The sequence below is a fragment of the Colius striatus genome, chromosome 5, assembly GCF_028858725.1.
Source record: "Colius striatus isolate bColStr4 chromosome 5, bColStr4.1.hap1, whole genome shotgun sequence".
Taxonomy (NCBI): Eukaryota; Metazoa; Chordata; class Aves; order Coliiformes; family Coliidae; genus Colius; species Colius striatus.
In genome coordinates, this window is record NC_084763.1 from 21,746,773 (window position 1) to 21,771,776 (window position 25,004).

The 25,004-nt window shown below is 41.8% G+C and overlaps 1 protein-coding gene across 6 annotated transcripts in view; it reads right to left on the minus strand.

Moving 5' to 3' along the window:
• Window positions 1-24,617, minus strand: part of GALNT15 (polypeptide N-acetylgalactosaminyltransferase 15) — a 44,030-nt gene extending 19,413 nt beyond the window's left edge. For 5 of the 6 annotated variants that reach the window (XM_061996345.1, XM_061996347.1, XM_061996344.1 and 2 more), the window contains exons 1-9: window positions 24,520-24,617; window positions 23,036-23,581; window positions 17,434-17,600; window positions 16,559-16,763; window positions 6,717-6,884; window positions 5,993-6,110; window positions 5,012-5,206; window positions 1,305-1,436; window positions 141-242 (exon numbers count right to left, since the gene is read on the minus strand). In XM_061996345.1, coding sequence (XP_061852329.1) covers window positions 141-242; window positions 1,305-1,436; window positions 5,012-5,206; window positions 5,993-6,110; window positions 6,717-6,884; window positions 16,559-16,763; window positions 17,434-17,600; window positions 23,036-23,581; window positions 24,520-24,545 — 1,659 coding nt within the window. In that variant the 5' untranslated portion in view covers window positions 24,546-24,617. The remainder of the gene's footprint in view (window positions 1-140; window positions 243-1,304; window positions 1,437-5,011; window positions 5,207-5,992; window positions 6,111-6,716; window positions 6,885-16,558; window positions 16,764-17,433; window positions 17,601-23,035; window positions 23,582-24,519) is intronic. The other variant, XM_061996346.1, reaches the window with a different exon arrangement.
• Between the last annotated feature and the right edge of the window lie 387 nt (window positions 24,618-25,004).

Here is a 25,004-nt window from a genome sequence, read left to right on the forward strand (position 1 = left end):
CATTACCTTAGCACATGCCTAATTTTGAATACATCAGTATTTTCATAATGTCAGCCCAGCCATTTACATGTTGGAGTGACTGTCTTCTGGATAGTTCCCTAGACCTGATACAGTGCCTATGTACTTAAAGTATACAGTACCTGGGTGACACTGTCACTGCAAGGGGAGAGTTGGATAGAGCCTTCTGCGATGGCTCTTCCGGGTCTGTAATCTGCACAGAAGCTGGCACCAGTATTGTAAAGCTGTAAGTAAAGGTTTATACTGAAATAAGGTGCAATCAGATACAAATGAAATATCCTTCATCTATCTTTTTTTGTGATTGTATCCCTTGATACATAATTCAGGCAGGTTTTTTCTTTCAGCTTAACTCTTGCATATTAATCTTGCAAAGTTATCTGATCTAGAAGGCAGAGTGTCACCAAAGGTCAGTGTTACCCAGTGAGTTTTGTTTATTAGAGATACCCTGGTCTTAACTGGTTTTAACTCTTATGATAGTTAAAAGAAATCTGTCCAAGTTTTTATGCTAATGGAAAATTGCACTTCAACTGGATACTGTACTCAGAAAAACCCTCAAATACTCTGGAAGAAAAATGAGAATGTGACAATTCCTGTGATCCACACTCAGTTCTTATTCTTTTCTCAAGCAAACTTTGATAATAAAGAACAGAAAAAATCTGGCTACAGATAGCAGAGTATGACTTAACTAGTGAAATTTGTTGCCTTGATGGGAGAAAATCCTTTACAAAAAGACTACCTGGAATAAATTTTAATGAATAGTAATTATCAACTTACATGTTTAAAAAGAAAACATCGATAATATTGCTTCCTATACAGAGTCATCCAAGAAACTGCTATTGCTACCACCTCTGCCCTTGGGAGAAGTGCAGGACTGAAGAAATGCTTTTTTTTTGTCTTCATGTGCACAGGTCAACACAGAAATAGCTGCTGTTGTGGTTGCCATCTGCATGAGGCAACACAATTCTCCTTTACTAATGGCACCTAAATAACCTAAGGATATCTTAGGATAATCTTAGGATAAGCTATGACAACTGAACAGTCAAATGATCTGTTCATCTCCTGGCTGGCTTTCAACTTTTACATGAGATATTAGACCCATGGTTTGTTTCCTCTATCCTTTCCTTTCTCCTCCCATCCTTGTTGCATTGTCTTTTTGGACAAAAACCATCTCAAAGCAGAAACAGCCTCTTATTCTATGCTTACTGACTACTTAATTCATGGAGTGATACCGGGTCTCTAAACAATGCAAAACCACTAGTCATTCTTTATAGCATGTTTTCTCTTACCTTGCCAGAGAATCTTGGTGTGTCTTCAGGTTGGGAGAGTTCAGGGTACACATTTGATAGAAACCACTGGAAATTTCTACAGCCCAGTCTCTTCTGTAGCTGAAGGCGCTCACTGCAGTCTGGCTTCTCTGCCTTTATGTAGAAAGCACAGGGGCAACAAAGTTGCTAGTGCATTTGTGTAAGAGATGCTACAAGTGAAAATGACGACACAGAAACTGTTTCTGCCATGTCTTCTATGCTGCATGTTACAGATATCGATTATATCAATATATATCTCTCTTGAGTATGCAAAGAAGGACAACCAGCTGTAGCCTTCCTCCAACTTTGTGCTAAAACAGCATTTAGTATGGCATTGCGATGGAAGAGAACATTTCAGAAGTAGCATCCACTGTGAAAGTATTTTCTCTAGAAGTTATTCTTATACTGCAAGATAAGTCAGCCTTTTTCATCTTTTTAACTAAAAAAGTCAGGATCAAGATTGATACTTGTTGCACTGAAGTCAGTGGGATTGCATTAGATTGTCATTCAGTACAGAATTTGCCTCACTGATTAAAATTTGATTTCCTGGCCTTAAACAGCCGAAGTTACTCAGTCATTTTCAGTCGTCCATGATCAGAGGATAGTGATAACAGAACTTAGCCCAAAAAACAGTCTACCACATTATTATCTGACAATTACTACATCTAGTAAGTGAATGTGTTTTGCAGCTATAAAGGCATAAAATATTTTCTGTGATTTATGTGTTTTCTTAATTATATACACAAATCATCAACTTGTGCCCTTCCTGGTAGCAACTCTGTTCTGAAATTAGACAAGTGTCTTCAAACCTTGGTGCAGCTACGAGACTCTGCACTGTCAAGGACCGATGGTTTGAATATTTGAGGGTATTTAGCACTAAAGATGGCCCACAGGGTTCTGGTAAGTGTCTAATCCTTCCATTACCAAACCACACAAAATATGTTTTAAAATCTCACAGTGCCCAAACACTGAAAACTTCTCACCACCCTTAACAATCTCTTTCCTTTTTCTTGCCAGTAGTAGATCTCTCCCTTCATGTTTCTACTTTTTAAAAATGCAGTTTTGGATTCCAGGAAACTGGTCTGGATTCCTACATCAGAAATTAAAATTGATAACATAAGCAAAGAATTGCCCATAAATAACTTTTCCTCAGATCAGATATTTCTCTGCATCCCTAAGAAAAAATGGATTTTGCTACGTGCCAGGAAAACTGACAAATGAAGGGCCTTGGAGGTTAAGGAGAGGGATCAGTTTCCAAAGGCAGAGATCAATCATGCAAAGTGTCACTGTCAGCCCCTGTGAGCTGCACAGGCAAGGCTCAACAGTTGCAGTATGTTAAAGAGAACCTTATAGTTTAGTATGAATCTTAGATCCAATTAGCATAACAACAAAGTTCAGCAATTCAGCACCACAGAAATGTGTCCCCAAGAGGTTTTCTTGGAACAGGAAATAGAGAAGTGAAATGCTTCCCCTAAAAAGAGATGTTTCTCATGAGACTTTGCTTTGGCTGAAGAAGGTGATGGCAGTAAATCTCATTTATTATGCTAGTTACTGTCTGCATGTGATGCTGAATAAATGGTGTAAAGAACGTAAAGAAAGTTACTATCCCCATAAACCAATCTGAAAGCAAACTGCTTGTAAATTAAATAAACAAATCATGGAAGAAAAGAAGAAGAGATGGTGGCTGAAATAGTAGAGAACTGGGAAGTGCTTTATTCATCTGCACTAAGGCTCTACCATCCTGTGCAGGATCCGATTCAGACCATAAACCGGGAATAGTCATAAAGCAACCGAAATGGGGTCAGCACGCATTTTTCTGCAGCCGGCAACGTCGGCGGTGAAGGCCCGCGGAGATTTTGGTGGTTGCCAATAGGTGGCTCCGCTCCCCCTCTCAGCTCAGTAAATCCCCGCAGGGCCCTGCTGCAGCTGAGCGGCAGTAATGGCATTGCTTCCTCCTGTCTTTCGAATAACATCTCACTGCACTGACACACTGAAAATATTGGCTGTGAAAGAAAGGAACAGAGAAAAAGGCCTTTTATGTTATGCTACGCTGAGCACGAAGGTTGTAAAATTGATGATTTGAAGGCTCATCATACATAGGAGCACTAAAAGAATTCTGGCTAGAGTAAACTCAGGCAAAAGTTCTTCTGCTTACAGCTAGTAAGCTGTATCATTGGTGGCTGTAGTTTTTAGTACAGAATATTGCTTTTGAGTTGACGAGAAAGGCCTTCAGGAAATTATTAAATGACTTAAAGACCTAACTGCCCAGCTTAAAAGACTTATCCTGGCATTCTCCTTGCAGTTACATGGCTGTAACTCTTGTGAGTCAATTAATGAACTTCTGGCCAGTGGAGTTCAAACCTACAATACAGACAAGGAAAGATAAGCTTGTTTAAAAAGTGAAAACAGAATAGAAAAAAGGAATGTGATAGCCTCAGACTAGGATTAGCATGGCAGACTGACTGGAGAGGCAGATCCACTGCTGCGGTGTAAGGAGGACAGACAGGGTGGGAGGAGACACCACACCGACACATGGCCCTTTGCCTCTCCCCACTACAACCCAGCTCTTGCCGGATCTGGCTTTCTCAGATGGTGGCCAGAACTGCAGGGACTGAGGCATGAAGGACTGAAATGCAAGAGCAAAACCAAATGGGAAACTTTGCACAGCAGCCACTCATGCTATGCCTAACGCGTTTCAGTGAACCATTTTCTTCTTAAATGTGTGGCATTATGAAATGAACAGGAAGATGAATGACATGTTTTCATTTACAACTGCTCACAAGTTTGTGCACTATTAAAACCTTCACATTAATAACAACATTAACAACATGAACAACACTAACCACATCTGCATGAGTCCCCATTGGGAATAAACATCCACTGGTTTGTAACACATGGGGTGTAAAGTCCCTTGACTGATCCTGATCTGCAATAAATTTTTCAGTGGCTTAGAAAGAAGTGTGACCCTTCCATAGTTGTTGGATGGTATGTAGCCTGCAGACAGTTCAAGGGAAGCCAGTGCTACATCACATACCTGGCTATGAGCCTGTCTCAGCATAAAGGCTGCTGGGAATCCAAATTGCTTGAGGTTGGGCTGCTGCCTGCATGATTCTTCTAATGAAAAACTCACCTGTAAATAGCAGCTACCCTGAGATCTGACTTTCTCAGATACAGGTAGTTGCTTCTGGATGTCTTGTCAGTTCAGGAAAAAAATCACCTTTTTTGTCAGTGGTCCACTCAGATATGTTCCCTTCTAATAGGAGAGACGCCACAGCTTGGCATGTGCCTGTAAATATTACTGGATATCCTCATGAATCAGATGGGGAAGACCTTCAGTAATGAAGAATTAATCCTCTGAGCACACAGTGTTACCAGTTTCTACTGCAGCCCTCTGTGTGCTATCAGTGGAATCACAGCTTGTTGAGTAAGCTGAAGAAGGAGTCATTTGGAGAAGGAATCATCACATAAGAGATTTGATAACTTTAGCAAACATCACCCAGACACAAGTTTCTCTCTTTTCTTCCTGATCTGACTGCTCTTCCACTAGAAGCTTTTATAAAAAGACTATCCCCAGCACCATCTACATTGAATGTTTGACTGCACAGACACCTCCACCCCTATTCCGCTCCCTTCATCTACCTCAACACACATTCCTTCCCTCAGAAACACATCACTGCAGATGCCTTTACCTTGCTGATTAAGAAAGCCACTGTGTCGTGCCTGTAGAAGTTCTCTTTAAAAGAGCCCAGCCAAGTCTCTGCTATTCGGATTTTGTTCCTCACAATGGCCTCTTCATAGGAGAAAGCACGGGGAAAGTGACTTCGATAGACATGCCCAATGCGGGAGCAGGGAAGAATTTCTACAGAGCCACCACAGAGCCAGGTCTGAAACACAGGTGAAGGTATAAAAAGAGATTACCTTATTTAGATTACCTTTATCTAAAAAGGAGTAACTACTTTGCTATAGACTTCACCTCAGGAAATCCTAATCTGCACATTGCTGGAAACAGCGAGAACATTATTGTGTGCTTCTTCATACATCATTCTCCACAGATACACAGACACAGAGGAGATGCTGGGCAAACACGGACCTTTGATTTGACCCAGTATGGCTGTGTAGATGCTTCTATGTTTTTCTGTGCACAAACAGTACAGTGTAGTGAAGGGGCCTGAGGGCACACCTCCCTTTCTCTGGAACATTAGACTCTATACCCTTTGTGTCTGCAATTTTCATTGCTTTTTAATATCAGTTACTCTTTGTATTCAGCAAAAATCAATGCAAACTATTTAATAGAAACAATTTGGTATTAAAACTACATATTGGCAAAGAAATAAAGCTGCTCTCCCTTTGGTGCATGTTACACGCCAAAAAAAGAAGAGGCAGCTTTCAGGACATGCCAAAAACAGTGACTCTGTCCTCAGGCAGACAGTGACAGACGGTGAAACTTCCTTCCCCTGGCATAATGGTCCTAACTGACGGCAGCTGCACATTCATGTATGCTCCTGACAGATCAGAGTGTGAGGATAGGTATCTGTGAGGGAAGTGATATTGCCCACATCCCAAGACATTCTACACTTGACTGCTTTTATAAATTGCTTCTTGCATTTTGCTACAGGTTACCTGGAAGCCCAATAGTTGCCAGAGCTTTATGTTTTAATTAAGGTTCTTACCCTTATAGATAGCTCCAGATTTTCTGCTCCCCACAAGGTCATGTCAGAATCATAAGCTCCAGTGTTTTGGAAGTAGTGTCGATCCATGGCCACTACTGCACCAGCTACCACAGGGCTCCTGCATCGAAAACAGTTGGAAAGTGAACAAATTCAGTTTTGGATAGGTAATTATGCGAAGGATGAAAATCCTGCCATTGCCACAGAGATAGCATTGCAAAATGATTGAATATTGTTCCATATAGGCTTGAATAAATTGGTTATATAACCAAAAGAAAGAACAACTGGAAATAAATTCTAGGATTTGATTGGGGAAAGGATCCAAAAGCTGAATTATTAAATAGAGCTCAGAACAGTGGGAAATGTCACATACATGTACACCCCAAAAACCAGACAAACAGATGATGATTAAGACATCTCTTTCAACTGTGCATGATCCACCTTTTGCTTTCCCTGCAAACTTGCACACCTTGTCTGGTCAGCTTGTATACTAGTTGTCTCAATGTGTGGAAAATATTTGTCATGTTGAAAATATGTCTGCAATCTAGTTAGAGTAATTACTAAAGGCCAAACAAATTCAGTGTAAACTGAAAATCTATTCCTTTGAAAAACATTAACGGAGCATTTGCAAGTAACCATATCCCTCTTCTGTTAGCTGGAAGATGACTCAAATGGTACAGTTTTGCAGCTGAGCTGAGCAGAGGCATATTGGCTGATGGACTGTTACCTGATAGGGCTGATGGGAGACTGTCGTACCTTCTCTTCATGCTCTGGAACACGTTCCCAGTGAAAATTTAGTCTCCAATCAAAACCACCTCGGTGCAGGCTCACAGAGTGATAGTACTGAAAAGTCTTCCAGTCTATGACGTCTATGACAGGGGAGACAACACTGTTTCTGGAAAAAACAATACCATTTCATTTCAAAGCCAAAACAGAAATTAAGCTCACTACTCTGCTATTAAACAGTGATTCTCCTTTATGATACTGTCAAGCACAAGCACTCCTCTGGATGTTAGGTGCCTTTAATTTCCCTGCCAATAGAAGCTCAGGTGCTCAGTACATGGGAATACTGAGCCTGCAGTGAGGAATCTAAACATCAATAATTTACTGATAACCTACACCTTACATTGTCATTTAAAGCTATTCAGGATTTTGCTACAAGTTAACCATCAGAACTCTTCTAAAGCTATTTCACACAGAAGTCCCAACCTCAGATGTTACAAGCTTTGCATAGATGCAATGTTTATAACAAAAGGTTATTTTTGCCTCACACACTGTACCATCCTTTTATTTTCCTGTATATGTTCCACATACTTCATGAGTTTGGCACTTCATGCCAATGAATCACACAATCACAGATTTTTAAGGGTTGGAAGGGACCTCAAAAGATCATCTAGTCCAACCCCCCTGCCAGAACAGTACCATCTAGAGTAGGTCACATAGGAACTCAGCCAGGTGGGTTTTGAATGCCTCCAGAGAAGGAGACTCTACAACCCATCTGGGCAGCCTGTTCCAGTGCTCCCTCACTCTCACACTGAAGAAGTTTTCCCTTATGTTTCTTTGGAATCTCTAATATTCCAGGTTGTACCTGTTGCCCTTTGTCCTGTCATTGGACTTCATTGAGAAGAGCCTGGTTCCATCCTCCTGACACTTGCCCTTTACGTATTTGTAAACATTAATGAGGTAACCCCTCAGTCTTCCCTCCTCCAAGCTAAAGAGCCCCCGCTCCCTCAGCCTTTCATCAGAAGGGAGATGCTCAGCTCCCTTTATCATCTTGGTGGCCCTGTGCTAAACTCTCTCCAGCTGCTCCCTGTTCTTCTTGAACTGAGGGGCCCAGAACTGGACACAGAATTCCAGATGTGGTCTCACGAGGCCAGAGTAGAGGGGGAGGAGAACGTTTCTCGACCTACTGCCCACAGCCCTTCTAATACACCCCAGGATGCCATTGGCCTTCTTGGTCACGAGGGCACGTGCTGGCTCATGGTCATCCTGCTGCCCACCGAGATCCCCAGGTCTCTTTCCCCTGCACTACTCTCTAAGAGTTCTTTCCCCAACCTATACTGGGGTAACCAACTCTCCAGCCTGTCCAGGTCACTTTGAATGGCAGCACAGCCATCTGGTGTGTCAGCCACTCTCCTCCAGTTTAGTATCATCAGCAAATTTGCTGACAGTGCCTCTGTTCCCTCATCAAGGTCATTAATAAATATATTAAACAGTACTGGTCCCAGCACTGACCCCTGAGGGACTCCACTAGATACAGGCCTCCAAGTAGACCCTGTCTCATTGATCACCACTCTCTGCCTTCTTTCCTTCAACCAGTTAACAATCCACCTCACTACCTGATCATTCAGCCCACACTTTCTCAGTTTTGCTGTGAGGATGCTGTGGGAGACTGTGTCAGATGCTTTACTGAAATTGAGATAAACCACATCCACTACACTGCCACCATCTCTCCACCAGGTCATATCTTCATAAAAGGCTATCAGGTTGGTGAAACATGACTTCCCATTGGTAGAGCCATGTTGACTGCTCCTAATGTCCCTCTTGTCCTTTAAATGCCGGAGACAGTGCCTAGGATAAGTTATCCCATCACTTTTCCAGGGATGGAGGTGAGGCTGACCAGTCTGTAGTTACCTGGCTCCTCCTTCTTGCCCTTTTTGAAGACTGGAGTGACTTTTGTTTTCCTTCGGTCCTCAGGCACCTCTCCTGTTCTCCACAACATACTGAAGATGATGGAGAGTGGTTTAGCGATGACTTCCACCAGCTCCCTCAACACCTGTGGGTGCATCCCATTAGGGCCCATGGATTTATGTATATCCAGACTGCTCAACTGATCCTTAACCCAGTTCTCATCAACTAAACAAAACTCCTCCTTTAACCTGACTTCCTCTGGAGTCTGGGGCTCCTGAGAACAGTCTCCAGCAGTATAGACAGAGGCAAAGAAGGCATTCAGTAACTCTGCCTTCTCTGTATCCTCTGTCACCAGGGCACCCACCTCATTCAGCAGTAGGCCTATGTTGCCTCTAGTGTTAGTTTTATCTGCAATCTATTTGAAGAAGCCCTTCTTCTTGTTCTTGACTTCCCTTGCAAGGAACAACTCCAATGAGGCTTTAGCTTTCCTAGTTGCCTCCCTATATCCTCTGGCGACAATCTTATATTCATCCCAAGTAGCCATCCCTTTCTTCCATAATCTATAGCCTGTCTTCTTCCACTTGGGTTTACCCAACAGTTCCCTGTTCAACCACGTGGATCTCCTGGCTCCCTTGCTTGATTTCCTACCCACTGGGATGCTCTCATCCTGAGCCTAAAGAAGACTGCACTTGTCCTTTTTTTTGTTCTAAAGGTTGTTTTGTAAAAACATTTATCACTGAGTTCATAAGCCAGTTTCTGTTTGCATTTTATCACAAGCTTAAAATGTTCTTCAAATGCACTGTCACAGTGTGGAATCTATTCTGAGGAGCCAGGAATAGAGCCATTGCACTGTAAGCAGCAATCTCCAATTAATTTCTAATGAGTTAAATTTGGATTAGTCTGAGAAGAGGTATTAGACATTTCCACATGGCAAACATCACGATATCTCACAGTATATTTGAACATCATCTTGGAATTAACTAGTCGTTCAGAAGGGTAACCAGTGTTCCTTGTCTCCAGGTCGATGTATCACATTTGGAAATTTTCAGAGTATAAATGAAATGGTATTGGGGAATGTGGGGGAAAAATGTGGGGAAAAGCAACATACTCATTTTCTTCTCTGTTATGCAAAAAAGTATGGGCTCTGGTCTCTGTGTAAGGGCTTGCCTATAGACACAAGGTCCTCTGGAAAAAATCAGTAACATTTACTAAGGATTAAAGTACACTTGAAAAAATTACTCTTGTTCTAAAGTGAAAGTATTCATACGAGGTATTATTCTAGAGTAACTCTTTCCCTAGAAAATAACTTCCTGTTAAAACTGAGAGAGAAATCAAATGGTCAATATAAGGGTAAAGAGTAAAATATATCTTTTCTTTTGAAGATTTATATGTTGATCAGTCTTGAGAGAAACATACTTAAAATATAATACTATCATGAAAGAAAGGTCATCTCAGAACTCTCCAATGCAGTAAGCCCTTTTCACTTTTCCATGGCAGAGACCAGGACCAGCTGGTGAAGATCATAGCTCTGAGTGATATTAATGTAATCTTCATATATCTTCTCCGCCTTTACAATCATTAGAGTAGTATTTTTTTCAGTATCAGGGTGGGGGTAAACTTCAAACTTTGTTTTATCACAGTTGCCATTTCCTGTAGAGAATTTTAGAAGCCTATGGAGAAACAGAGACTACCAATCATTAGTGAATTGTACGAAGTTGAACTGTGCAAAGGATAGCGTTAAAATGACTTTTTATTTGTTTCCTAATAAGAGCAGACTGTCCTATGATGAGCTAAAGGCAGAAAAATTTTCAATAGAGAAAAGATTCTATTTTTCCATTCAGGTGTAAAACCAGCCTTTGTAATGTGCAATGACAGACACTCTTAGAAACAAGCATTGAGTTTATAAATAATGAGAAAACGTTAAGGTCACCAGTAACATTTGTAGGCATATACATTAAGGTGGTGATCTGCTGTCATCCTCCTTCAGGATTCAAGAAGAAATTGAAAGAAATGATACTAAAAATAATAAAGCTGACATCCTCTATTCATTCTCTTTATGATATCCCTATGCTAAAGTTTTCTATCTAGGATGGGAGCAACCATCTGAAAATCAAACCAGCAGAAGGCTTTCTACTGAAAGCTGTATTTGACCTTTACTCACTGACAATATGAAAAGGAAACTAAGGATCCTTCAGTGCCATTCAAAAAAACCCCAAACTTGAAGTGATGTAATGGATTCTGTTGTTTTGGAGACCAAATAATTATCCAAACTATATGCAAATTATGATATGGGAAATTTCAGTATTTAAGACAGCTGAAAATAACTCACCAGAGAGGTTACATTCTGCCCTGGTGAAATTTGACAATAAACCAGAACACAATAAAGCCTAATCTCCTTTCCCACAAAATTATACAGTTCAAATGGATAAATTGGTTTGAGAGCTATTAATCTAGTAGCTCTTTCAGAATGCCAAGATTAACAGTTTTCAAGAGTACATTTGTCAGCTAGATCTCCACCTAGTATAAGCTGGTGTAGCTCTGCTGAAACCAATAGAAACATACCTTCTTAAAATTTTACATATCGGGAGTGTCTTTCTGATCTGAAATAGAGGAATCCAATAACTTTATCTTGTGTGAAAATGGGTCAGTGTCCAGTTTTAATCTTTATCAAGCAGTGCTTTACATATCTTTTGGTATTAATGCTTTTTAAAGACCCATTTTCTGCATATTCAATGATGGTTTCATGTTTGTGTGGTTCTAAATGCAAATTTACAGCAGAAGGTAATGAAAGTTGGAAGATGGTCTTAGCTATTCTTTTTGGTTTTAACTGGGTAACTGGCAGACCGTCAGCAGTTTCTCAGCACTTTAAAATGAGACACGCTGGCAAACTACTGCTAATTTTACTCTGTGGAATCCAAGGAAAGGAAAAAACAGGAAACTCAAATCCAACTAGTAAGGAGGCTTTGAAACGTTTGACTAAGTTGTGAATATTTCAAATGCTTGGAACGCACATGAACTACAAAAGGTCACGGTTCCATGAAAAAGAGCGACCCAAACAAGAACAATTTGCTTGTTTGAGATTTCTCAACCAAAGACAATTGCAAATGAAATGTCTTCCCATGACCCCTTTACAGTCATCATGGACATGATGTTATTTTCTATTTTTAGAATAAGTAACATGAGGAGAGGATAACACTGAAAGTGTTTTTTAAAAGTGCTTTCTATCAATTCATACTTTCTTTTGCTGGGAAGGGAATAGACTTTAATCTGTGTAAATCCACCTTTAAATAAAGAGGAACAACAAAAAAACCCCCCAAACATGCAAATTATGTATTTTCCTCAACCAGTTTCAGAGTGGTTCATTCCCTGCAAAAATTAGATAGCAAGTAAATCCAGGCAGTCCAAGTCCTCGGCTTTGTATATTGTCAAAACTTCATTAACTGAGAACCCAAGCTGGTGCCAAGGCACACTGCATTTTCACTGAAAGCACCTTGCTGCCTGGCTGAAGTCTTCAGGGAAATAATAATAAAAAACATTACTAAAAAGATGAAGTGCAGTGATCAGGAATGGTAAAGCTATGCTACAAAAGATTATTTAAAAACTGGCTTACAGATCAGCTGCAGACTAACTTAGGCCACATGAACAGTCTCCTTGAATTGATGGACTACTCATAAGCTAAGTTCTAAATACATGCATCAAGTCTCTGCTTGGTAGAGTGCTAAGGGAATGCTTTATCTTTTCATTAAAAATTTGATCATGTCTTTTGTTAAAATATTCCAATTTGTATGTGGGGTACCAAAATCTGTAGGAGCAACCAGTACCTTTTTATACTGACCAATCAGGGCGCCGTGCTATGAATCATGCCTAAATCCTACTTGCTCCTACTTTTGGCAATAATATTGAAGCTTTTGGCTTTAGATTCTTGTCTTCCATTTCTTTACCTCAGTTTCTTTAAAACAGGTCACCTATTGATCCTGATCAACTGTGAAAGACTGTAGCAATAGCATATCTTCACATAACATACCATGCAAATGCAGAACAATCATTGACTGAAGATTTACTGGAATTTGAGTGTTATTGAAAAATGGAGGACATTAAAGGATCAGGCAACAAGAGAAGTCCCAGGAAGCAGGCTGTTATATGTGAAGTATACAGAAGGTCTTCAAAACAAGCAGAGTAGCATGGAAATGCATGCTCAGATGCTGGGGTAGTGTGGGCTCTAGATGCATAACACTACACTCCCCTGAGCCTAAGGGAAGGTAGAAAACAGATGGCTTATGTATTTGGTAGCTTGAAAAGCTGAGGTACAAGCCATAAGAAGTGGAGTGTTAGATGAAGAGACAACAGAGTTGTTCAACTGTAGTGCAAAATATTTCCCTCTCTCTGGTATATTACCATAAGACTAGAACCACACATAAATTTTCTGGACAGCATAACTCTTACTATTCTTGTATCTATATGCAAAAGGTGCCATTCACTCCTGAATGGGAGCAAACAGCAAGTCAGACACCTTTCCACTACTATGCTCATTTCTTACTCTACTTAACAGCATTTTCATCAAAGATTAGTGACCTAGAATCATGGAGATTAGTAGAGCCACTTTGAATTTTAGAAACTAGTTAACTTTTTTCAATAACATCACAGGCTCCTGATTCCTAATATAATATTTGAGCTGTGGCATAGGCAGAGCACCAGCACAGAGGGAAACAACCCTTGCAATGAGGAACAGAGGAAAGGTTCTAAGGTTGAGATACCCCTTTCCCAGCCAGCCATTTGCCTTTCTAGGGTTCCTTCTCAAGGATATAATCAAGGCTCATTCTGCTTTTATGGAGTATTCTCAGGAACCACATTTTCAATCTCTTTTAAAAAAAACCATTCTGCTTCAGCATGGTTGTCACTGTTTTTAGGTAAAAGGAACAACCATTTCAAAGCTTCATGGCACAGTTCATTATGTCTCCTCTGCCTTTGGACTGAATAAAAAATCACAGAATCTTAACAGTTGGAAGGGACCTTGAAAGATCATCTAGTCCAACCCCTCTGCCAGAGCAGGACCACCTAGAGTAGGTCACACAGGAACTTGTCCAAGTGCGTTTTGAATGGCCCAGAGAAGGAGACTCCACAACCCATCTGGGCAGCCTGTTCCAGTGCTCCCTCACCCTCACAGTGAAGAAGTTTTTCCTTGTGTTTCTTTAGAACCTCTTATGTTCCAGCTTGTATCCATTGCCCCTTGTCCTATCATTGGCCATCACTGAGAAGAACCTGGCTCCATCCTCCTGACACTTGCCCTTTACGTATTTGTAAACATTAATGACATCATTCCTCAGTCTCCTCTTCTCCAGGCTAAAGAGCCCCAGCTCCCTCAGCCTTTCATCAGAAGGGAGATGCTCCACTCCATCATCCTTGTGGCTCTGCGCTGAACTATCTCCAGCAGCTCCCTGTCCTTGAACTGTGGGGCCAAAGTAGCAACTGTCTCCTAGAAAATGCAAACTCCTAAAAAAACAACTGTAATAATGGCACACCTGCATTAATGTGCACCATGCTATTCACCTGGAATTAGCCCGGAACACAAACGAAATGATCTGTGGGGCATCTCTAGCTTTCTAATGTTGTCCAGGTGCCCACAATATTCATCACTGAATAATCAAAATGTCAAGGGACAAAGTGCTGAACTCTTCTCTAGGCGATATACTAAGGTGATGTGCAGCTTCCCAGACAATTTATTAGGTATGGTTCACAGATCTAGTCCCAGTCAAGATCCCCATAAATACCTGTGTAATGATTTTACAAAGACTTAGTACCTTTTGGGAAAATAATTTTGATTGAGTTAGTGAATAAACCCACCATGTAGGGAGATGAAATGTCATTACCCAGAGCAAGTCAAAGATCTGTGAAATATTTCCACACCTGTAAAACTGGGATAATTTTTCTTGTGTTCATTCTGTTGTTACCATACGCTACTAAGAACTGGGAATATCTTCCTTTTTGTGAGTATGTTCAACTCACAGTGAGGTCTCAATCTGAGCATCTCTTGGCATAATTCTAAAACAGGTCAAAATAACAGTGGTCAGAACTGTCTTTCCAGCAAAAGTGCATGAGTTGCAGCTTGACTGGTACACAAAGAAGAGGAAAGATGGGTATTTCACCAGTAACTGTAAGCTTTTTTTTCACTGTACTTTCCTCACTTGGGTAGTCTCAAGGAGTGCACATGATTCAATTTAACAGCTCTTCAACTGCTTAATGAAGCCAAGTTGACTGTGCTAATGCTTTACATTTCCATAGTGATCTCTGTGCAAGCATTACAAGCAATTTAGGAAAAATAATGAATTAACTTCCTCATCAGATCAGTGTTATTATCACCATTCTCCAGCTAGGGAAAGAGCGACAGTGAGGGAAAGTGATTGCCAGATGCCTTAGAGCATGTCTTCCCTGGCACAGGTTCTTCACACGAGCAGTGACAAAGCTTCCAGGGTCAGACACAGTGACTGACATGGCATACAGAAGGGATGGTTTAGCCCATGCTATTATACTAATGCTCTTCCACCTTTGCTCCATTAATCCAATTAGCCATTAGCTAACTCAGTGTTAAATTCTGCCCCCCTGGAGGAATGAATGAGCATATGGGCCCTATAGAGGAGAAGAATCCCTTTCTCACTCCCTGGTGATAGTGCTACAGAAACCTCCCAGTGATAGTAGGCTTGGTAGCTTTGCACTCCCTCAGCAGGGAGAATTTTTGGCAGTGAATCACTACACTTGTGGTAGGATCCTAACTTCTCTCTTACCATTGCAATTCTACCTTCACTATAGCTCTCCTCTGAGACTTTTTGTAACTCTTAATTTCAGCAACACTGTCTTGAATAAGGACTGGACAATTGACAAAGATAGGAGTTCTGCATGAACATCAATAGACTATAGTTGAAAACAGAAGAACCATGAAGTATGTTCATAAAAAAACATGTAATTAATCAGAAGACAAATAATTATCTGCTTTTCTAAGGAAGACCTTTTAAAAAAGAATATTCCTGACATCCTAGGGCAGCATTACTCATGCTTTCAGTATTCTTAATGTTTTCATCTGAATGATGAAATAATTTCTACAAACTCACATTCATTCTCTTATAAGCAAACATAATCAGACATAAAAGCAGCTTGTTCTAGTGCCTGGGAACAGCCTTTGAAGGTGATGATTTAACGATCTGTAAGAGTTGGGTTTTTTCTTTTACCCCCTCTAGCAATTATTCTTTTTTTTTCCCAAGTTACTTATGGGTAATGATAAGCAAGTTAATGTATGAATTCATCTGTCAGAAAAGTCCCTTTAATAAAGGATTTACTGACATATAATTCTCAAAATATTTGTAGTGAGTTAATCTCTTTGAATGACTTGAGAGACTGCATAGATGAACTCGGCTGTACATTGAAGAGCAGGCCCAAGCACCAGCCTAAACATGAAAGACTCAGACAATATATCAGATGGTGTCAGTGAAAGTACCTGTGGTTACCTAGAACTGTCTGGGCTGCACAGACAATCTATTTTTCCTATGAAACAGAGACAGCACAGGTGACATTGGTATGTAGCCAAACTGGCTTGGGGGGACAAAGCATTTTATCCTTGGCTTCATCACTGAGATAGCTAAAAAGTAAGAATAATGAAGTCCTGCAGTAGTAATTCTGGTGGCTGTTTGCCAATTTGCAAACAGCTTGAGACTGTAACCTTTTAAATTCAGACCACCAGAAAGCCGTCTTACAGCTCTAACTGGATAACAGACTCAGATACTAGATACAGACAGTTCAGTGACACTGGGTGTGGAGTGAGGGTTATTGTGACGAGAAGGAAGAAGGCAACCAAAAAAGGATAACAAAGCTACCTAAATCTTTCCAAACTCATCTCTTTCAGCAGAAATGAGCATATGCAGGCAGCACAGGGATGATGGGGCTATTTACCGGTTGCCAGCCAGGCGGGCCAGCACGGGTTCCAGCCAGCCCTTCTGACACTCGCAGTGTGAATCCATGAAGACAAGCACGTCCCCGGTTGCCCGGGCAGCTCCCAGCATCCGACCTCGGATGACTCCAAGCCTCTTGTTGCTCCGGATGAGTTTCACACCGTCCAGCTTAGAGATGTATTCACTCAGAGCTGACTTCAGGGGTCCTGTCAGAAACAGAAGGGTCAGGGAAATGTTTTAGCTTTGATTAAAGCTGCAATAAAAAAGCAACAGGTAATAGGAGATTTTACTTCTTGCTGGTAAAATGTTTTGGGAGCATTTGTAAAGTAGGCCATGTTCTAAATGTTCCCACAGCAGTATAATGTCAAAGAGAAATAGAGACTAATGGAAACAGATTGACTAGGTGTGAAATTATTCCTGTGGGAAACTTAACAGCCTCCTCTCCCATATTCAGCAAAAGGTGGACACTCTCATCATCTCATAAAAGGTACAGATCAGAGCGAGATACTACAGGTGTCTGGCTTTCCCAAGTGCTTTGGATTACTTTAGCAATGTGGAGTTTTCCACTCTATGCTTCAGTCGAAGTCCAGGTCTGGAAATTATTACAGCAGATCTATTCCAGGCTAAGATTTGCATACTGACATCTTCTTTTAAAGTAAGAAAGTTCCCAGTGAGTGGAAATGATGAGGAAAAAAGAAACATATTTCAAAGTTGAAAGGCTAAGCTTAATTCTAGGAATGGAAGAGTAGAACCTGGCATCCAGTTCAGGGCTTTGCTTAACTCTCTGAAGATCCTCTTTGCCACTACTTTCCTCACACACTTCTCACAGAAGGACAGTTTCTTCCCTGAGTTCACACACAGAAAAATGGGGGCTACCTTGCTGGCTGAGATCGTCAACTAGGATGATATCCTTGAGCAAGGCCTTTGGGGCTGTGTCCATAATGCTGTGCACAGTTCTCAGCAGAGTAGACCAGGCTTCATCATGGAAACAGATGATGACACTAGCAGTAGGCAAACTGGAGTCATATTCTTGCTGTAGGCACCTGCATGGGATCAGATGAGGGAGACATTGGAAACACTGGTACAACTGACTGCTTTTTTTCTCAGAGCAAAGGTGTAAGCTACATCTAAACTTTCAGGAGTGGAAAGCAGTTCAGGATCTCAGATAATTTCTAACAAAGAAGAAGTCCAAGACTGGAGTATGAAGTGAAATCACAGAATCACGCTATTTAAAAAAATACAAAAGAGGAAAGTTTTTCTTTGTTCTGGAGTAGGTTTTGGATTTTTTGGGTTTTTTAGCTCTGACTTCATCAAAACATAGATCTTAAATGGAAAAGGTCCAGAAAGCAACGAAAAACTGGAAAGGTAGTTAGACAAAGCACAGAGGGAGATAAAGCAGGTCAGTCAGCCTCCACCAATTTCCACATTTTGTCAACAGAGAAAAGAGCAAACTGAAATGCAGTACCTTTAAGACTAATGAGCAAAATAACTAATCTGCACAACAGATCTGTATACCTGTGGACTGCCTGACCAGGATCCTAGTGAATGAAGCCAACATCTCAGTCCTGTATAGAAAAAGAGACTGATCCTTACATGGGCAATGAAAACAAATATAGATACATTTAAGAAAGTAAATGTATTTTCCATATAAAGCTTGTACAGTTTGTTTTTTCCAATGAAAATGGATCACTGATGAATGGTGCTCCCAGATGGGTAGATTCTCTCTATGCCATTTTCTGCTACTTACTTTACAACTCTGTACTCCTGCTTCTGCCACTCCTACCTTACAAGTGTTGTTAAGGTACAGACACAGCCAAGACACTTGGGTGCATGGGTCACTGTGTAGCGTTCCTAGAGATGCCCCAGAGTGTCCATGGCTCCTCAATTTTCCGGCCAAGATTTCACCCATGACTTGAAAACAACTCCATCAAAATTACTGTGAATTAGATGATGCTTTGACAACACAAGCATTTAAGATTATAAAACACTTCATATTCATCCTCATAGAACCTGTATATGAAAACTATAAATCTTGTCAAACAATGGCTGTTTCACAAATGTAAGTAATGGATCTACAAATCTAATTAATAAGAAAAAAGTGTTTTCTAGTGTGCCAGTCTTGGTTCAGAGACACAAGACACACAATGGTGGCATGAGGATGCACGATTTCTAGAAATGACTTTCAAAAGCCTCTTGTGGAGATGCAAAGACTTTGCCTATATATCTGCTTTGCTTACATTAGAAACATATTTTTAAATCTTTCCATTTCCTGAGCAGCAGTCATTCAGTTTCCAAACTCATTTAATCTCTAGCAGCTAGAGTTCAGCAGCAGTTCAAGGAAGTATAGAATTGGCTGAACACGGTCAATTGTCATTTCAGCATTTTTGTATTGCCAAGCAAATCATCACCCAGATTTTATAGTGGTTGTTAAACAACTAGCTACTCAGCAGAAGCTCATGTAAGGGATATCATTTGAATATTGCTGCATTTATTACTTAGTGCTGCTATTCATGAACCAAGGCCCTATGATGCTAGTCACTATCCAGACAGAAAGCCACTTCAAGAGAATCTGAATGATTTAATAACAAATACAAATAATTGAATACTATAGATACACTTCTGGGAATAGAAATTTTAAATGAGTACAATTATAATAATTCAATATAGTTTATAATATGATTAATTCATTATAGCTTATAATATTAATATATCATTAATATAATTGTGTCTAGAGAGGCAAATTTTATTGATGATTTTGACATTGTCATGAATCTACATTTTCTTTGGTTTACTAAGTTTCTGTAATCAACAATGCTGTTATTTTGCAGTTTCATACAGGATAATCGTTTCCATTTTCAGCAGGATGGGGAGAAGGATACTCTCACAACTTGGCAGCATTTGTATTTTCAGGCAGAAGAATTCAGAGGTAATTAAGAAAAGTGAAGATCTGCTGCAGTTCTTTTACCACCAAGCAGCTTCCAATTGAGAATACTGAGTACACAATAAGCACCTATATTTTGCACGATAATGCTACAAAGCCTTGTGGCTAGTACTGTGGTTATAGCAAGAAAATAAGGCTGTTGTAGAATCTTAATTGGGAAAGAATTGAAAATAACTGTACTTGAATACATAATCTAAATGGTGAATGTTTAGTTGCCATGGAGATTGGCAAAGACTTGCAATATAGATATCTAATCTTCAGAAAAATGCAGAAGGGTAATGGTATACAGAAATACCTCCTGTAATTTGGAGCAGTTTCATAGACTGTCCATCATAAACTAGCCTTTCAAAAACTCAGAGCTGTGATTGATATGAGAAACAGTGATTTAATCTAGTTTGTGAAAAATAAGAAATTGTCACATGCAGCAATGAACAGGGGAGCAATTCTGACATGGCAAAGGCACTGCCAAGGAGGACTTCCACTCACCTTCAGGAAAATGCTTCATTGAGATTCAGCTTGCAACAGCACTCAAGTGGAAGCTATACTTTTATAACGGAACTCAAAACCTTTCTAGGTACATTGTGAGTTTTGGGATGAAGCTGGAACACAAAAAGTTCCATTTAAATATAAGCTATTTCCAACCCTACCATTCTATGATTCTATGATTCTGTTTGCCTGAGTATGGTTGACACTGAAGTCTGAGAGAGGAAAACAGCTTTCTTGGGCAGAACTTCCATAAAAGTCACGGGGGAAGGCTTGATTCAGGTCCACTGTCCCAGGAGGGTGTTGACACCAAATGGACCAACTGACAGCAGCGGAAAGCACTCTGAGGGGTGAAGGTGCCTCAGAGGATGAGCCTCAAAGTGGAAGAACAACTTTCTAGTACAACTAGTCAAGTTACTAGGCTTTTTTACCCAACATCCATCCCTGCCTGTGTTAATACTGGTACTCAAGGTAAATGGGACAAACAAAGTACCTGGTTCATCTGTCGGGGTATGTTTTACTGTGAGATCAGTAGGAGTGATGGAAGAGACTGTTTTATGCACCTACTTTCTGAAAAGTAGCATAAAACATTCACTTGCAAAGCATGCAAAGAGATATGCTGGGGTCAGATGAGAGAGGTCTGAAGTACAGCTTTCCAAGAGAGGGAGCTGGATCCTGAGCTATCGAGGCACAGCACTTCCCACAGGCTCTGGTTTATTTCCAGCAGAGCTCTGTACTCTTTGCATAAGAAGAGACTGCTTATTGCTCTAATGCAAAGTGCAACAGACCTCTTTATGTGATTTTCTAAGGAAGAGCAGCAAAACATACCTTATGATGTCTGCCTTACATCTTACACTCTGGTTTAAAAGTAAATATTAAGTAATCAAGTGTGAAGCTTGGCCAGCCTTAATTTACAGTATCTGGAAGTGCTTCACAATCAAGTAAGCATAGTTTCTGATGTGAAGAATTTGCCATCTCATTGAAGTAAAATGAGAGAGACTGAATCTCTCAGTGAGCTCACTCACTGAAATGCCTCTAATTGGTTGGGTTCTCTCTAATGAAATAAGAGTCATTATTAGGAACAATGTGATTCAAACAGAATAGAGTAATAGACAATCTGAGTCATTACTGGATCACTGTCATTTTGCACTGCTATAAAACTGGACTGACACAGTTGTGAGCTAGGCCCTCAGAGTAAATTATGCCTAAAAATGTCACCGTGGTTTGCATTTTGTGTCTTGAATACCTAATAGGTAGACTTCTGCTGCAGGTTTATGATCTGGATTTAGATCTGAACAACTGTGAAGCCTCATATGTTCAGATCTGTGGTTTCAATCTGAGATCTATAAGCCATGGTGTTGCTAGCTCTTTAGGCTGTAACTAGTCAGACAGGAAAACCCATCTAAGAGCTCTGAGACCATGGCTTAAATATTACTGAGATTAGTATTAACTAAACCTGTTTCTTGTTGGATGGCCCTTCAACTGCCAAAGTAAAACTGGTTTTTGGCTCACATCACAGGTAGTAAACCAAAGTCATAATTCCTCCTTTGAACATTACATAGTCCAAAGAGTTGGCAGTGAAGCACAGTGAAAAATATATGAAATGATCAGCATTTCATTATTCAATGGAATTACCCAGATTAACTTGCTTGTTTCATTTCTCCTTCCTTAAGATTGTTGCCTTAAGTTAGAGCCACTAGATGTCTTTGAACATGTGAGAATGACCATTAGTGAAACAATGATATATATTCTACGTCTTAAATGTTTGCAGGTGCATCTTTCCACAGTGTCCTGGGGGAAAGCTACAATAGTTTGCACTACAGAAGGCAAGAAGAAAAGGTACCCACTCACATCTCTTTCCCTCTCCCCTGGGCAGGGGAGCACAGACAGATCTCAGCCCCTTTTAAGTGTGAACTGCCCCTCCTGGGCTGCTGAGTAACTTACTCTAAAGTCTCTGGTCTCTGAATGCAACACGTGGGGCCTCAAACACAACACTGTCTAGATGTGGCCTTACAGCCTGTCTGCCTCTAGCTCCAATGGCATTAGCAGATCTGGCCGGACACAATGATCTCCACCTTCCTTCCACCCAGGAGTTTCCTTTCAATGTTTACTGGGTCATTTGTTAGAGCAGAAAAGCTCCTTCATCATCTTGCAAGCCCAGTGACTCCCCCCATATCCGTGGCAGAGGTCCAGCATGAGTTGCTCGCTGAGGCCTCGGGTCGAGCTGAGGTGGGAAGCAGAGGGGCAGCGGCTCACTGGCAGCTCACTGCTCTCTGCCCCGACCCCTCCTCACGCAGCTGCTTGTCCGCAGGCCTGGGACAGAGGCTGGGGCTGGTGCAGCTGGTGGGTGCGCTGGGGCCTGGCCAAGCAGGGGCAGACGCCTTTCCCGCTCGCCAACCCCTTGGCCATGAGGATTCCCTCCCCAGCAAACAGCCGGCCAGACAAACGCGGCGGGAGCCGGGGCACACGGCGCTCCCCTCACCCGCCGTCCGGCACCTGCTGCGGCGGAAGGCGCCCGGCTGGCGGCCGCCGGCAGGGGGCGCCGCGTTGCCGCGAGCCGGGCCGGGCCGCCCCGTGGCCGCGGGGAGGCGGGCGGGGGGCGCGAGGGGCGCAGGTAACAGCACCTCCGCCCTCAGGCGGGGGGCGCCGAGCGCTCTCTCGCCCTCCCTCACCCTCCTCTTCCTGACCCTGCTCTTTCAAGATTGCCCCTCGCCGCCCCCTTCCCTCCACTGTTGCCGCCAACCGGCTCCCGAGGGCTTGGATCGCCACCGGCATTCACTGCAGCCTGTGCTGGCCCCGGCAGCGCCTGCCGCGAAGCCTGTGAGGCCGGCTGAAGCGGCTGGGGCTTCCGCCGGCGGCGGGGCCGGCAGCAAACCTGGTGCCGAGAAAGAGAGATGCGTTCCTCACGCAGCCTGGCGAAAAACGCTGTCCCGAACCGGAGGGGAGAGTTTGACAGAAAGACGCGTGGTTTAGAGGAAGAGAGGTTCAGCGGAGGACGGCGACGTGCCAAGAGACAAGTTTTCTCCCAGAAATTAAATAAGCTGTTATACTTACAAGGGATGCCGTACCTCAGGCAGCTCCCTGCGCAGAGAAATCCGCTCGCTGAGCGCTTCGTTAAAGCCGTGGGTTTCCAGGCCGAGTGGCCGCTCCCCCGCAGCAGCCCCCTCCTCAGCCCGCAGAGGAAGGGACAGGAGCCGGGACTCCGAGTCCCCCTCTGCCTTCGCCTCCGGCGGCCTGCTCTGCTGCTTCACCATGCGATAGCCCTTCCTGGCCCTGCTGTGGTTCCTTTTACCAGCGGGTGACACAACGGCCACAATCAACTCGTCCTCCCGCAAGGAGATGAAAGGCGATAGCCCATCCAAAGGGTAATACTGCTGGCTCTCCTCCTGGGTCTCCAGCATCTCTTGGGTCTCCGCAAAGTCCATCTGATACCCTTCCCGAGGGCTGAATTCCACAGGCTGGAAAATCCCTTCCTTGGTCTGGTTGCTGGGTGGTGGATTCAGTGTTGTAACCATCAATAGCAAAAAGCCCAGCATCAGCAACAACAAGAGAAATTGCAGCTTACGCGATCCATATCTGCACTTCTTCTTCAAGAACATACTGTTGGTGACAAAATGATACAGATGGTCATGTTAAATATCACTTGGATCTTTCTCAGACTCCAGTCCTGGGGTTGCAGCAAAGCTCTGGTTTTCACTCTCTGCCAAGAGGATTTTTTTGCTCGTCTCACTTTTCACTGATGCCGTTTCATGCTTTCCTCTCTATTTACAGACAAAACATAACATTCCTACTAGTATCACACTTACTGTAGTAGATCGTAGCATAGACCCAGTGAGATAAAGTAGATCCTTTATTATTAAGAGTCCCAGCTTAGTTAGGAAAGCACATGTTTAGCTGACCGTAGGAGTCAAACTGAAGTTTGGCTTTTTTCCTTTTTAAATTCTAAGTAAAAAGAAATTCCGTTTCTTATAGTTTCCTTCCAGAGTAGATCCTGCTTCTTCAAAGTTTCCAATTGCTGCCTGAATTGAAGTGCCTTATCTCTGAAAGCAGATCTGACAGCTCTCCCCCGTTCAGAGGCTTCAAGTTAACTGTGATCAACAGATGAGAACTAGTCAGTCCCTGACTTTGTTTCACACATAACTACGGCACTCAGTCAGGAAGCACTTTGCCAGACATAATACAGAGCAATGTGTGCGTCTTTCTCTTGGTCCTAATGCCCTCACCGTTCTTGTCCTATCAAATCAAAACTTTGCTAAAGCTGTAAGAGGTGAAATATAAGAAGCAAAATGTTGTATTAGAAAAGAAATCAAGGCACACTATGAATTGCTCTACTTCTGAATAGCTGTATTAAGCAAAGAATGCTTAGAGCATGAAGCAAGAATTTTATAAACGGAATAAATGATGGAGTAAACATTTATTTAAGGTTAGATTTGTTCATATGGCAACATGCTAGCTGGAATATATGAGTATATTTTATATTTGATAAATATTTACAGCTGAGGGATTTTAACACTGACATAAGGATGCCAAATTATCACCTGTCAGACTGAAGTTGTCTCCTCATCCATAAATTTGATATTGCAAAGCAAGCAGCACTTAGTCCAGGAATAATATGTAGAAAGCCTGGGCTGGAGCAGCAACCACTGACACTGAAAAAAAATGATGACTTCTGTGACTGAAATGGGAGGTCAGTCTTTGAGGACTGTTTGCTAATATTGCTGGCACTGATGCTAGTGGGCATGGACTGTGGCATTCCTTGCTGCGAGATGGATGCTTGTCCAATGGGAAATGGGGTGAGACAGTCCACATGATTCAGCATCACATGCCTCTTGGTCTGGCAGAGATCAGGTAAGGATGTAACTCGGATGTTACCAACCCTTTTGATGCTGGGGGCATGGGATGTGTTTTTTTGTATGTCTTGTAATATTTGATGAGCAGAAAGTTCCATGTACAGGAGGCATGTGACCTTTTGTTAGAAAGTACATTTCTAGGCATCATAGAAGAAAAGCCTGAAGAAATGAAT